This window comes from Caenorhabditis remanei, chromosome I, assembly GCF_010183535.1.
Source record: "Caenorhabditis remanei strain PX506 chromosome I, whole genome shotgun sequence".
NCBI lineage: Eukaryota > Metazoa > Nematoda > Chromadorea > Rhabditida > Rhabditidae > Caenorhabditis > Caenorhabditis remanei.
This window is the reverse complement of record NC_071328.1, coordinates 13298427-13312287: the sequence shown is the minus strand read 5'-3', so window position 1 is coordinate 13312287 and position 13861 is coordinate 13298427. Positions and strand designations below refer to the sequence as shown.

The 13861-nt window shown below is 38.1% G+C and overlaps 4 protein-coding genes across 4 annotated transcripts; 2 read left to right on the top strand and 2 right to left on the bottom strand.

The window, feature by feature from the left end:
• Window positions 1–3757: 3757 nt before the first annotated feature.
• GCK72_002959 (uncharacterized protein) lies at window positions 3758–4009 on the top strand (the record flags this gene model as incomplete). Its single annotated transcript, XM_053723715.1, has 1 exon — window positions 3758–4009. The coding sequence occupies one exon, from the start codon at window positions 3758–3760 to the stop codon at window positions 4007–4009; it is 252 nt and encodes an 83-aa protein (XP_053592360.1).
• A 244-nt stretch (window positions 4010–4253) lies between these two features.
• On the top strand, window positions 4254–8061 carry GCK72_002958 (uncharacterized protein; the record flags this gene model as incomplete). Its single annotated transcript, XM_003095030.2, has 7 exons — window positions 4254–4428; window positions 5165–5369; window positions 5428–5546; window positions 5950–6088; window positions 6475–6672; window positions 7001–7141; window positions 7974–8061. The coding sequence occupies 7 exons, from the start codon at window positions 4254–4256 to the stop codon at window positions 8059–8061; spliced, it is 1065 nt and encodes a 354-aa protein (XP_003095078.2).
• Window positions 8062–8399: 338 nt separating this feature from the next.
• On the bottom strand, window positions 8400–9514 carry GCK72_002957 (uncharacterized protein; the record flags this gene model as incomplete). The annotated part of the gene is made up of 3 exons (XM_003095004.2): window positions 8400–8918; window positions 8963–9257; window positions 9303–9514. The coding sequence occupies 3 exons, from the start codon at window positions 9512–9514 to the stop codon at window positions 8400–8402; spliced, it is 1026 nt and encodes a 341-aa protein (XP_003095052.2).
• A 2492-nt stretch (window positions 9515–12006) lies between these two features.
• On the bottom strand, window positions 12007–13585 carry GCK72_002956 (uncharacterized protein; the record flags this gene model as incomplete). Its single annotated transcript, XM_003095020.2, has 3 exons — window positions 12007–12507; window positions 12552–12846; window positions 13380–13585. 3 exons carry the CDS (start codon window positions 13583–13585, stop codon window positions 12007–12009), a joined length of 1002 nt encoding a protein of 333 aa, XP_003095068.2.
• Window positions 13586–13861: the final 276 nt, after the last annotated feature.

Genomic DNA, 13861 nt, shown 5'->3' with positions numbered 1-13861 from the left:
TTTCATATTTCTTTTGCTAGATTTCCTTCTTTCATTCAAAAATTACAGCTGTCCCTTCCTCTCCTATAGGTGAAGAAGACACATGATTTATTGTGATTTCCGTTTCGAATTATACATAGAGATGCGCAGACTGAAAATCAGATGACGTGGTGAGTACCACTTCATTTATCTTTTGAAAAAAAAAGAAGAAAAATTTAGGAAATGTGACTTGACATGAGGAAGACAGAGAAGTGGGGGGGAAAAAAGAAACAGAGGTAATACTAAAATTAGAAACCAAAAAGAAGGGGGGATGTGTACTTTCGAGTAGTTATTATATATTCACAACACTGCGCCGCATCGCTTTAAAGGCGCATCTAATTTATTAGAAATTTCGCGGAATGGTCTCGTAGTTGAAATAGATCAAATACCGTATTTTCGAGCTTTGCAGGTCTAAAAATAAATGCAAATAATGTTTTTCGCTTCGGGACCATTTTGAACAAATTAGATGCGCCTTTAAAGCCATGCGGCGCAGTGTCGTGAATTTATAATAGGGGTGGGGGGACTTGTTTTTTTTGAAGAATCAGGTAGATCAAAACCAAAAATACTGTTTCTAAGGGTTTTACATCTTGGAATTTGCCGAAAAAGTTACTGTAGGGACATCGGGACAGACAGACAGACAGACAGACAGACAGACAGACAGACAGACAGACAGACAGACAGAAAGACAGACAGACAGACAGACAGACAGACAGACAGAAAGACAGAATTTAGGATGAAGATTATGGACATCTGGATAAACAGACACACAGACAGACAATTGTACAAAATGATGAACTGGTGAAAGATAGAGTTCTTACCGAGAGTTTGACATAAAATGGTAAATAAAGCATTCTGCTGGAAATCCGGACAAACGGATACACAGACAGACATCCGGATAAACAGACACATTTATGGACTTAGGTAGATGTAAATTTGGCCCCGCCCACTTTTTTTAATTTTAATTGAAAGACATTTCTAGAACATGGGACATCCGGACATTTGGAAACTCGAACAGACAAAACCTTGACTTTAAAAAAGGGGACATCCGGAATTACGGACAATAGGACATACGGACATCTGGAAATCTGAATGTGCGGATATACAGACAGACACCTGCATTGGGACATCCGGACACACAGACTCTAGGACAGACTCTAGGACAGACTCTAGAACAGACAGACAGACATGTGATGACTACTCTTTGTCATCAAACATCTGTGGGAGGGACATCTACGTCAGTTTTCGAAAAAAAGGTTGTTATTAACTTTTTTCGTAAAAAATAGAAGTGAAAATGTGACAAAATTTGAGTTTGGACTTCCTGAACCGCCTCTCGAAAATTTTGGTTTCCGGTCTGATAGGCAACAGAGATCTACTCTAATTTTTGTTACAAAATAACAAGTAATCGCTGAAAACGGTCCATTTTCGCATTTCCGAGTATTTTCATTTTCTGTAACTATAGCTCTCCAGGAGCCACTTGTAGTAATTCCCAGGAAAATGTAAAAAATTGAAATAATAGAGGCAAAATCTCTGTCTGTGTGTCGCAAAATCCAGATGTCTGGATTTCGGAAATGTAGAAAGCTTAGGACCTTGAGAAATACTTTTTGCTCAAAAAATTATTTTTCTTGACGGTCTTCAAAATAAAGTCGCGTCACTTCTTCGGACTACAACTCCTTGAGTTCCGCTTGTACAAAAAAGTAATCAACTACAGAACTGATCTACGTAAAATTGTGCACATTTTTGTAGTTGACAACTTTTTGATAGTAATTCAAGGTTTTGAGATACGCGTCTTTGAAGAGGCAAGAGCTTTTGGCTTCTCTACGTCTCACCTTCTTATCTTTGACCGCGTTGTATCTCAAAAGTGGGCGGAGCTATCAAAAAACTGTCAACTACAAAAATGTGTAAAATTTTATGTAAATTGTTTTTGTAGTTGACAACTTTTTTTTGGAAATTGATCCTAAAAAGTTATGGCTAAGCAAAGTTGGAAAAGTCAAAAAGCGTTTCAAAAAATGTTTCGATTCTTGAGCAACAAAATTATTTTTTTGTGTTTTTTTCTTTTTTTAATGGAGCATTTTGTGTTTTATCAAATGGGAAAATCTCTCGACATGTTTTGGAATTTTTTTTCTTCGGAGAACACATTTTTAGTGAGAAAAAAGACAAAGGAAGTTTTGCAACCATTCCGTCACTTCCAACCTTCTATCTTTGATAGTTTATATCTCAAAAGTGGGCGGAGCTATCAAAAAGTTGTCAACTACAAAAATGTGCAAAATTTTACGTAGATCATTTTTATAGTTGACAACTTTTTTGTACAAACGGTTCCTAAGAAGTTATGACTCTGAGAAGTAACGCGACTCGCATTTAATCGAAGACTTCCATGGAAAAAGTTGTTCCCAAAATCTTAAAATCAGAATCACTGAAATCCAGACATCTGGATTTTTCGACACATTTTCACACAGAAATTTTTGCTTCTATTATTCTGAATGTTCATTTTTTTCATTGGGAAATACTAGACATCTCAAGTTTTTTTCTTCTCAAGTGCCCCTCCTCCACCTCATAAACACTCTCTTCATCTTCTTCTTCTTATTCCAACTTCCTCATCTCATCAACATAGGCCACGCCCCCTTCTTCATCTGATAATATTCATAATCCATTAGTCCCCCTCCATGCTATATCTTTTTGCCACCGCCACGTCATCATTCATGAATCATTTTCTCTCTGCGTCTCTCATTTTAAATATCTCTCTCTCTCTTTTCATTAGAGTTTTCATTCCCCTCTTTTAAATTACCCATCTCATTTTTGGCGCCTTTTCTTCGACTTAATTGAAGGGTGCTATCATCTTTTTCGCTTTGTTTTCTCCTAACACTTTACTTTGAAAAATCAAATTTCCTAACGGGTTTTCGCTTAAAAGTTTTCTAACTTTAACGTTTCTTAAGTTTTTCAAATTTATTTTCATTTTGTACATCAAAACCAGCTCTACATTTTTGTTGTTGACAACTTTTTAATAGCTATTCTAAAATTTGAGATAAAGGCGTTTAAAGAAGATAACTTGGGGAGAGATGCAGAGAAACGATGGTGTCTCGCAGTCTGCGTCTCTTCTCTCTAGCCTTCAACTTTGAATGACTATATCTCACGAGCTAGAATAGCTAGAAATAAAGTTTCAACTAGTAAATTGTAGAAAATTTAAAAAGAAAATATTTTTGTAGTTAAAAACTTTTTAATAGCTATTCTAGATTTTGAGATATAGGCGTTACAAAAAATGTATTTTATCAAATTTTCAAAAATTGACCAATTTTGGAAGCCTGTAACAACGTTGAGATTTATTCGATTTGTGTAAAACTTATACGATCGTATTAAGCAAGTCTCGAGCTACATTTTTGCAGTTAAAAGATTTTTTCCAGCTCCGCCCACTTTTGAGATATGCGTCTTTAAAGTTGGTAGCAATAAATCGCGAGAGGGAGAGAGACGCAGAGAAGCGAGACGCCCTCCTCGTTTTGCATGCTCTCTCGCACTCTTAGGTACCTACCTTTGACCACGTGTATCTCAAAAGTGGGCCGAGCTATCAAAAAGTTGTCAACTACAAAAATGTAGCTGGAGAGGTTTTCTATAAAATCCATATAAATTTGAATAATTTTTTTTCAAAAGGGGCATTGTTATAGCTCTTCAAAGTTGACCTTTTTCCTTTGATTACTCTTTTTTTCTTTTTTCTTTCCGAGTTTCCAATCCAATTTTGTGATTTTCAGAGATGAATTCCAGTCTATCGGATCATCTTCTCAATGACACCAAGATGTTAACCACTACAGAAATGTCAATGGCAGATATGAGGGAATGGATAAAGAGTCAAATGGGCGGAGCAAAGAAACCAGTTATTGGAGCACCGTTGGAAGAAGGCAGGTTTCAAAATTACATTCAATTTGTAGATCAAAACGAGCTCTACATTTTTGCAGTTAACAACTTTTTGATAGCAATTCACGATTTTGAGATTCAGGCGTTTTAAGAAGGGAGAGACGCAGAGAAACGAGGGCGTCTCGCAGTCTGCATCTCCTTTCCCTCTCCCTCTCCGTCAAATGTTGCCGCACATCTTTGGAAGCGCGTATCTCAAAAGTGGGCGGAGCTATCAAAAAACTGTCAACCAATAAAATGTAGAAAATTTTAAGGAGATCATTTTTGCAGTTGATAGCTTTTTTGTAGGGTTGTTCCCTGAAGAGTTACAGTTGTTAGAATACAATAAATTTTCAGACATGGAATGGGCGACCGTTGGCGGTCGTTTCGGCATGGCCTACATAGCGTTCGGTATCCTCGCAATCCTCGTCAACATTGTCATTTTCGTATGCATCATTGTCCGTCGACGCACCACGTCGTCTCACGTCTTCTACATAATTATCCTCAATTTTACCATAATTGACACGATTAAAGGTTGGTGATTGGTGGTGGGGGTGGTGCGGGACATTTTGAAACTGAATCTGAAAAAAGTCACTTAAAAAAGCATCAGTGATTTTTTCACGTTTAGTGTCAAAACGTAATGGTTTCAAAACGTCCCTGTGGACATCCGTACATGAGGACACACAGACAGACAAGAATCCAGGTCAAAAGAAATATGGACAAAGACTCCAATGAACGAAATGTCTCGGTTTCGAAATGCCCAGTCGGCGAGAGCGTCTGGCTTCTCTGCGTCTCCTTGTCTTTGACCGCTTGTATCTCAAAAACGTGAATAGCTATCAAAATTTGAAAACCTATAAAATGTGTAAAATTTTATGCTGATCATTTTTGTAGTTGACAACTTTTTGATAGCTATCTGCGCTCAGGAAATATAAACGTTTGAAGTGAGGCAAACGAGATGCAGAGGCGCAAACAACAAGACACTCTCGCTGTCTGCGCCTCCACTCCCTCTCCCTCGAATGTTGCCTTCAGACGCCCATCTTTGAAAGCGCATATCCGCAAAGTGGGCGGAGCTATCAAAAAACTTTCAACTGCAAAAGTGTAGCTCAAGACTTGCTTGATATAGTCAGTATAATTTCAGAACAAATTTTCTAAATCTCAGCATTGTTATAGGCTTCCAAAGTTGGTCAATTTTCGGAAAATTTTGAAAAAAAAGTTTTTTTAAAGTTATAATAATGACTATAATGTTTTCCCTGAAAATCCAATTTTCCAGGCGTGTGCTCCGTCCTTTTCGCTTTAAAACTCCTCACATTCAACATGGCGACGGACGGTGCAATGTGGACGGTTCGTGTAGATCAATATAGTGGAGTACTGCTGAGATTCACGAATTTGACGACGATAATGAACGTGCTTCTGATCACAATGAATGAATTCATATTCATTTGTCATCCGTTGAGATATTCCTCCATTGTGACGAGGTATGAATTGAGAGAAATTTCAGAGAAATTGAACTTCAGACAAGTGACTAAATTTCAGATGTCGAGTCCTTTGGGCGATTGTTTTGAGTTGGCTGCTCGCCGTCTTGTTGACTGTCCTCAATATGTTGACGAGTACGAGACAGAGGAGTGTTATGATTGATACGGACTGTGAGAATGGTACGATTTTTGGAAAAAGGAACGATTTAGTGGAGAATGAGAGAAAAAACGCTCTATTTAGAGACACAGACAACGAGAGTGTCTAGTGGTCTGCGTCTCCTCTCACTTTCCTCCAACTTCAAAAGGCTATATCTCGCGAACTAAAATAGCTAGAAAAAAGGTTTCAACTAGTAAATTGTAGAGAATTTTAAGAAGATCATTTTTGTAGTTGACAATTTTTTTGTAGAAAAACCCCCTGAAGAGTTACAGTCGTTTCAACTGAAATTAGTGTTACCTGTTTTTTTAACGTGTGTAGCTTTGAGTGTTTTTGCTCCATTATTGGTGATGAGTGCACGATAAACGGAGACACCATGTTATCAATAGGACTCATTTTCCTCCGCTTTTGTTACCGAATTTTTTTCAGAAAGCCTAATCAACGCGTCCTTCTGCATCAAACACCAGGAAACATCCCTTTTCCATTATTTCGTCTTCCATATGATCCTCATCGCATTCTGTTTGATTTGTCTCGCAATAACTGCAAGTTGCTACTTTATTCTTTTTAGGTAAGTTGTTTTTCGGAAAATTTTCTTTTTCAAAATTTTCCAAAAATTCACCAACTTTAAAAGCTTGTAACAGTGCCGAGCTCCAAGAGATTTTGTTTAAATTTATATTGATCGTATTAAGCAAGTCATGAGCTACATTTTTGCAGTTGAAAGTTTTTTGATAGCTCCGCCCACTTTCGAGATATGCGCCTTTAAAGATGGTAGCGATACGGCGGGAGAGGGGTGAGACGCAGAGAAGCGCTCTCTCGCCCCTGCAGGCGCATATCTCAAAAGTGGGCGGAGCTATCAAAAAGATGTCAACTAATAAAATGTGTAGAATTTTATGTAGAACATTTCTGTAGTATACAACTTTTTTGTAAAATTTTTCCTTAGGGAGATATTTTCAGAATAATCACAAAACTAGTCCGAGCCGATGTGAAATACCAAGCAGAGACTGATCTGCTCAAGGAAGATCACTCTCATGGAAAATCGATAGCCCGTCGGAAGAAATATGTTTTGATGATCGGAAGTGTCATTTTGGTCTATTCGGTCTACTTGACAACTTATGCAGTGATTCAAGGAATGCATCTGGTTAATATTACGAGGTGAGTTCTAGTAGAGCTATTAAAATTTTGAGACTTATTAAATGTGTAAAATTTTATGCTGATCATTTTTGTAGTTGACAACTTTTTGATAGCTGTCAACGCTCGGGAGATATAAGCGCTTGAATATTGAGAGTGAGAAGAGGAGGCGCAGACAACGAGACACTCTCGCTGTCTGCGTCTCGTCTCCAATATCGCTAAAGAGAGACTAAGCGACATCTAGAGACACAGACTGCGTGTAGAGATTGTTCAGTAGAGCCCACTTACCACTCTTCTTCTTTCAGTTTTTAAAATCCCAAAAAGTTTTTTTTAAACGATCCAAAATTTCCAGTCGAAGCAAAGGAACGCCAGTACACGCTCGCAGTGGATACATCTACACAAAATACACATGTTATCTATTCATTTCATTCCATTCACTGCTTCAACCTCTCTGTTTTATGAGAATGAGAGAGTTCAGGAATATTTTGAAAAGGTAAGAACATTGCAACGGTTCTGAAAAAAATTCAAGACATTTTTTTTTTTGAAAAAATTTTTTAAGAAGGATTTTTTGTAGGTTTCAAAGGTTTTTAAGCAATATCCTTGAAAAAGAGTATGGAAAATTTTCAGAATATTAATTTTTGCAAAAAAATTATAATTCTGTCCCACCCGCTATTTTGCAATACTGGGGGAAGGAACGTTTCGAAACCGGAACGTTTGGCAACCTTGGTTCTGAAATTGCATAGTTTCCAAATGTTTCGGTTTTCAAACGTTCTGGAGCCGGTGATAACGGGTATCAGAATCTCAAAAAATGTTTGATCTACAAGAATTTCCGAAATTTCCGACATTCAGAATCCCAGGACCTGATAAATAGAAACATTGATTGTCGTGTCGAAAAATCGTTCAAACAAATTTTGGAAATTTCTGTTTTCACAAAAATCGTGATTTTTCAATAAATTTTTTCATAAAATTAAAAATTTTTGGTCAGTGTAGTTTGTCACTGTAATCGGTTGGTCAGTGTGATGGCCGAGTTGACGGATTCTAGACCACGTCTTCTTTTTTTTAAACAAATTTTTGGAACCGTTCGAAACATTTTGGTAATTTCTGCTGAAATTTTCAAAATTAAGTAACAAAACCTCAATGGTTTTTATTCTTCAGCAGAATTTACCAACAGTTTTTTGAACGCACTGACCAACAGATTACAGTGACAAACTACACTGACCACCTACACTGACCAAAATTGTTTTGATTTTATGGAAAAAATTAATTAGAAAATTTAATTTTATACTATTTTTGTTACTTAAATCAATCTCTCAATATACTTGCAGAACCCTGTTCCCATGCCTATCAAAAACCGATCCGATTCTCACAACGGACGTCTTCAAACGTCACAGTAGTCAACCAACTGATATCTAATAAAATAATCACCTTCTTCTTCTTATTTAAATGCTTTATCAATTCTATCAGGTTGTGCCAATTCTCAAGATCATCTGTGGACCATAATTTATTTTTAATTGCTTTCTGTCATAGACTGTAATTGTAATACATATAAATATTTGAAGCCTCTGTGCACTGGTGTTCAGTATAGATATTTGCAATTAGTTCGTGATTACACAGTTGTAATTTTAATTGCTAATTGCATTTTAAGATTTAATTGTCGGCCTGAATCCCTTAATATAGAGCTTCCAAGTGTAAGAACCAATTTTTATTAATAACATTTAACAAACTTTTAATAATTAGAAATTAAAGTAAAATTAATTAAACCAATAGTGTGGAATCATCACATACTCCACTTCATTCTTCCATTGTCTCATTCCAGTGCTCACCGAGTTCAGATCACCTGGCATTTGCTCCATTCCATTGTTCATTTCCCATGACACCACATTATTGATTGAATTCAGATCCATGAATTGTGGATAATTCAGGGAAACCATATTCGAGGGGACTAGGGGATACACTGGCTGTTTCATCTGATTCTCTTCATTTTCTGGACGAGACAAAGTAATCGATTCGATTGGTGGCAGTGGTTGGATCCATTGTGGGACTGGTCTAACGGAGGGGTACTGTAGTTGGACTGTACGAGGTACTGTACGAGGTACTGTAGGAGGTACTGTAAGAAGTGTCACTGGTCTTGCTGCAAGTGGTGGAGAAGAAAGGGGCGGAGCTTCTGCTGGACGCTTGATTCCACGTTTCTTGTTGTTGTGTCCCCCAGTTTGTCTGAATCCAGATGCACGTTGATTGAGCTCTACTTTCAGGGAAGCGATGGCATTGTTCTGGAAGCAATTTGTTAATTTTGAACTGAAAAGAGAATACCAACCTGATAAGTAGTGACAGCCATGAACTCAGTGATTCCCAATCGGAATTCCTCTTTCTCCGTACCGCCCTTCTTCTGAATACTGATAACTGGGAGATATATATGCATACTCTGCAACAACACACTGTTTTCGTCCCCGAGATTTGGATTATTCGTGATTTTGATGTAATCGAATGACGCTGGATCCTTCATCCAATCCCTTCCACATTTCCATTCATCCTTGTGTTGTTTCATATCAATTGGCAACTTCTTGTCTCCTTCCGTCCATTTATCCCATCCTCTCGACAAGAATTTGTATCTGAATAATTAATCAATAATTTCACTTTCATAAAATGCAACTCACTTCCAATCATCGATTCTCTCGAAATGCACAAATACACTGTACTCTGTCTCTTCATCCAATCCTTTGAGAATATACTTCAGATGAGGGAACAATAGACGACCGCTTTTTCTCGTCACTACCATTTCAGTATGCGGATAAAACTTCTCCCATTGCTCCTGATTGCTCAGTGACACACTTATTCCAGATACTGTAGATGTGGCTGTGGTGGTCATCTGGAAAGAAATAGGAAAGTGCTTTGAGGAGAGATGGAAAGTGAAAAGGAATAGAGAAAGGGTGATAAGTAAAAACTCCTGATTAGGTTTGATTTGTTTAAAAAGAAGACAGTTTCCCGTCACACCATGAGAGTCGACTGACTGACTGAGAAGGCGCATATGTCTACTGTGTCTTTATAGTTTACTTGGGACCTCATTGTTATTGATTTCCGTGGGAAACTTTGTTATTAACAAGGACTCTACAATTGCGTCTTTTATTGACTCCATAGAGCAGCAATGTTAGTGATTTCTCTGGGAAGATTGTGTTTAGTAAGAACTGTTCAATCTACCCGTCTAGTAAAGCGCAATTTTTGGTTTTGAAGAAAGACGGCGGAAGAAAAAGAATAGAATAACTGGGATACGTAAGAACTTCTGACAGAATGTTAGAATCGTGGTTTCAAAACTCAGACCTTATTATCTAGCAATTTTGGCAATGAGCTACTCAAAAAATTGAAAGGATTCGAAAATTTGGTGCAAAGATAAACGGGAGTCAGTGCTACTAGTCAATAGGATAAAAACTCTATCTAGCCAAAAGAAAACAGGCTAAAATCTCATTGAAACAGGAGAAATCATACAGAAAAGGACCCCTACACTAATGCTGTGAAAGTTATCATGTAGATCAAAGCAAAATTACATCAGTACAAGGAAGCGAGTCTATAAACTCAAGTGATCTAGGAGATTTCGAATAAAAACACACTCGCAATGGAAAATAGGAAGAGAAGACAACGTGGAATTATTGACTGACGGGGCATAAGTAAGGGTTTATATCTACAGTAGTAAAATGTGAAGATGCGCGTATATCTTGCGCAGGTTCAGTGGGGTCTGGGAAGAGCGCGCACCACATTTCGTCTCCCAAGTCTTCGATGATGGTGCGCGCTCTTCCCAGGAGCCAATACGCAGAGGACGCAGATGCGTACATCCTTGAGGTAAGCCGTAAACGATCTCCCATCTCATTATGCCTTCCAGACTGCCTACTGTATGGCTGGCCCGTCCTTCTCTCTGATTCTAATTGAATACTAGTCCCCCTTCTCTATTGATTATTCGCCACCCAACCGCTTTTCCACTGTCATGTCAACTGCTCACACTGTTCTCCATCTTCCAGAAAAGGCATCAGAACTTGTGATTCAATGCATGGAGTATATCAAAATGTAAGTTTTTCAAATCAGAATTAATCAAACTTTAGAATCTTTTTTCAGTGTTGGATTCTTTCAACAGATGGAAGAACATCGGAGGAACGTGAAAAGCATTATCATAGAGAATTTACTTTAAGAATGAGTTCGTAGTAATTAGATACTTTTGGGCGTTTCGTCATGATAGGTTATTTGGCGGATGCTGGTGGGTCGGGTCCTCCGGGATTTACCATAGCTGAAGTTGGATGCTTATCATAGAGAATTTACTTTAAGAATGAGGATTGGGCGCTATATAAGAAGTTGTCAAGGAAGAACCCGCCGGAAATTTCCGAAGAAGAGCGTATAATCCGTGGCGAGATGTGTGTTGATCAGCTGATACCATTCGAACTCCCACTTTTCACAAGATGCAGTTTTTGACGCTCTGGTCTGTCATCCATGATATGGAGTTTTTATCAGGACTGGCCCCAAACCTATTTTATATACCGGCTCGTGTGACAGCGATGCATGACTTGATGACTCAGCGAAACTTTGTGGAATATCAGAATCCAGGTCTTAGCATTCAAAAATGGATAGACCATGTGCAGTATATATTCTCTTGTTCGGAAATTGACTACCTCTTATTTGCGAATAAAACATGTTAATTTGATTGGATTTTTGATAATTTGAATTGGGATGACTAAATGGGAATGACTAAAAGTAAGGGTTCGCACGTATACAGCAAATGTGAAGATATGCATGTACCCTCAGTGGCGTTTTTTTCAGTTTATCGATTGAGGGAAGATCTAGATTAGCGTTGTTAAGGAGTTCTTCAGGTCAGTTTGTATCGGCCAAATACTCTACAATTGCGTCTTTTCGTCTATTGATTGATGATAACGCCCGTTATCTAGACAGATAATCTGGCGGATATGTTGAGTAGTTATTTAGTAATAGTTTGTGATCGGCTGGAGTCTAAGCCAGAAACTGTTTAGCAGCCGAAATCTAGCCATGAAGACATTGGAGATAAATCTCGAGCTATGCCACTACAAGCGGAAATTCCAGTACTTGAGGATAAGAAGAACGATGTGTTGAGAGGCTGTGCCGGAGCCGTAGTCTGAGAATCGACATGGAGCTGAGCAAGGCAAGCCTAGTTATTTCCAAAAAAAAAGTATTACAGCTTTGTAACTATAATTGCTTATTATACACTTTCAAATTTGATTCTTGAACATGAATGTCTGAATATTTAGAATCAATTTTTATTGATAATTATTAGAGACATTTAACATAACTTTTCACTTGAAATAATCAAAAATTGAAGTCAAACTTCCATTCATAGTTGAACCCTGGTTACGGTGTCTTCTCATCACACTTATCGATTTCTTCTCTCTTCGGAATCTGTTTATTATTCAACCAACATGTAACCATATTGTTGATTAGCATCGAATTCATCATTTGTTGATACTGTAGGTTTGCCAAGTATTGAAATGCAACCATATTCGGTGGGATATCGATTTTCAATGGCTGTTCCATCTGATTCTCTTCACTATCTGGAAGAGATGGAGCGACTGGAATAGGAGGCAATGGAATGGCTGGTTGGATCAGTTGTACTGTAGGAGGTACTGTAGGAGGTACTGTAGGAGGTACTGTAGGAGGTACTGTAGGAGGTACTGTAAGAGGTACTGTAGGAGGTACTGTAGAAGGTGTCACTGGTTTTGCTGGGGGAGGAGAAAGGGGCGGAGCATCTGATAGACGTTTGTCGCCTATTTTTGGCTTGTGATGTCCGCCAGTTTGTCTGAATCCAGAAGCACGTGGGTTGAGTTCTACTTTTAAGGAAGGCATGTTTTTGTTCTGGAAACCAAGAAATATTTTTTAACTGAAAAGAGAATACCAACCTGATAAACAGTGACAGCCATGAACTCAGTGATTCCCAATCGGAATTCCTCTTTCTCCGTACCGCCCTTCTTCTGGATACTGATAACTGGGAGATATCTATGCATACTCTGCAACAAGATCTCGTTCTCTTTCTTGTCCTCTGTATTATTCGTGATTTTGATGTAATCGAATGACACTGGATCTTTCATCCAATCCCTTCCACATTTCCATTCTTCCTTGTGTTGTTTCATATCAATTGGCAACTTCTCGTCACCATCCGTCCATTTATCCCATCCAGCGAATGTGAATTTGTACCTGAATAATGAATCAATAATATATCATTTGAGCACAATTAAAAACTATGATTTCATCGAGCTCTTTTTATAATTTCAACGAAAATCAGTGTTTTCATATAAAAATCGCGAATCTGCGGACCGAGACCTGCTTTTTATTGTGCGCCTTGATGAAATTTGATTGCTCAGGACTGAAAAGCCAGGAATAGTTAGACTTTTGCTCCAAAAACACCGTTTTTCTGTCATTTTCAGACAACCAAAAATTAACAAATGCTAGCTTAAAACGAAGCAAACAGCATTTCCTATCAGATGGTCGCTTTGGATTTTCGGTAAAAGCTTCGTTTGAGCCAAAAAAGCTCAAAACGTGCTTCATGTGTCAAAAAACGTTCCCACGTAAATTTTAGATAAAAAATGTTATAAAGATCACAGTAATTATTGACGCGGGATGCATCGCGGGCTGCATTCAAAACGCGTCAGTAATCGATAGTCTAAACTGGATTCGCTGTTTGGAGCACCGTGATAATTTCACTCGTACTTTCAGAAAATGCAACTCACTTCCAATTATCGATTCTCTCGAAATGCAGGAATACACTGTACTCTGTCTCTTCATCCAATCCTTTGAGAATATACTTCAGATGAGGGAACAATAGACGACCGCTTTTTCTCGTCACTACCATTTCAGTATGCGGATAAAACTTCTCCCATTGCTCCTGATTGCTCAGTGACACACTGATTCCGGATACTGTAGATGTGGTGGTCATCTGGAAAGAAATAAGAGTGATTTGAGGAGAGATGGAAGAAAGGTTTTTGAAGAAAAGATGAAAAACGGACAAAAAAATCGAGAATGATTGAGACTCGCCATTTTGAAAGCGATGACGACAAAACGGCGGCGAGAAATGCGCACGTAGATCAAATCTGAAGAATATCGACACAAAGTAGTGGGTCTAAAAACGCAAGTAATTTTGAAGAGTTGGTAGAAAGAAAAAAAGATTGTGTCGTGAGAGAAGATTATTCGAAACATTCACCATAATAATCTC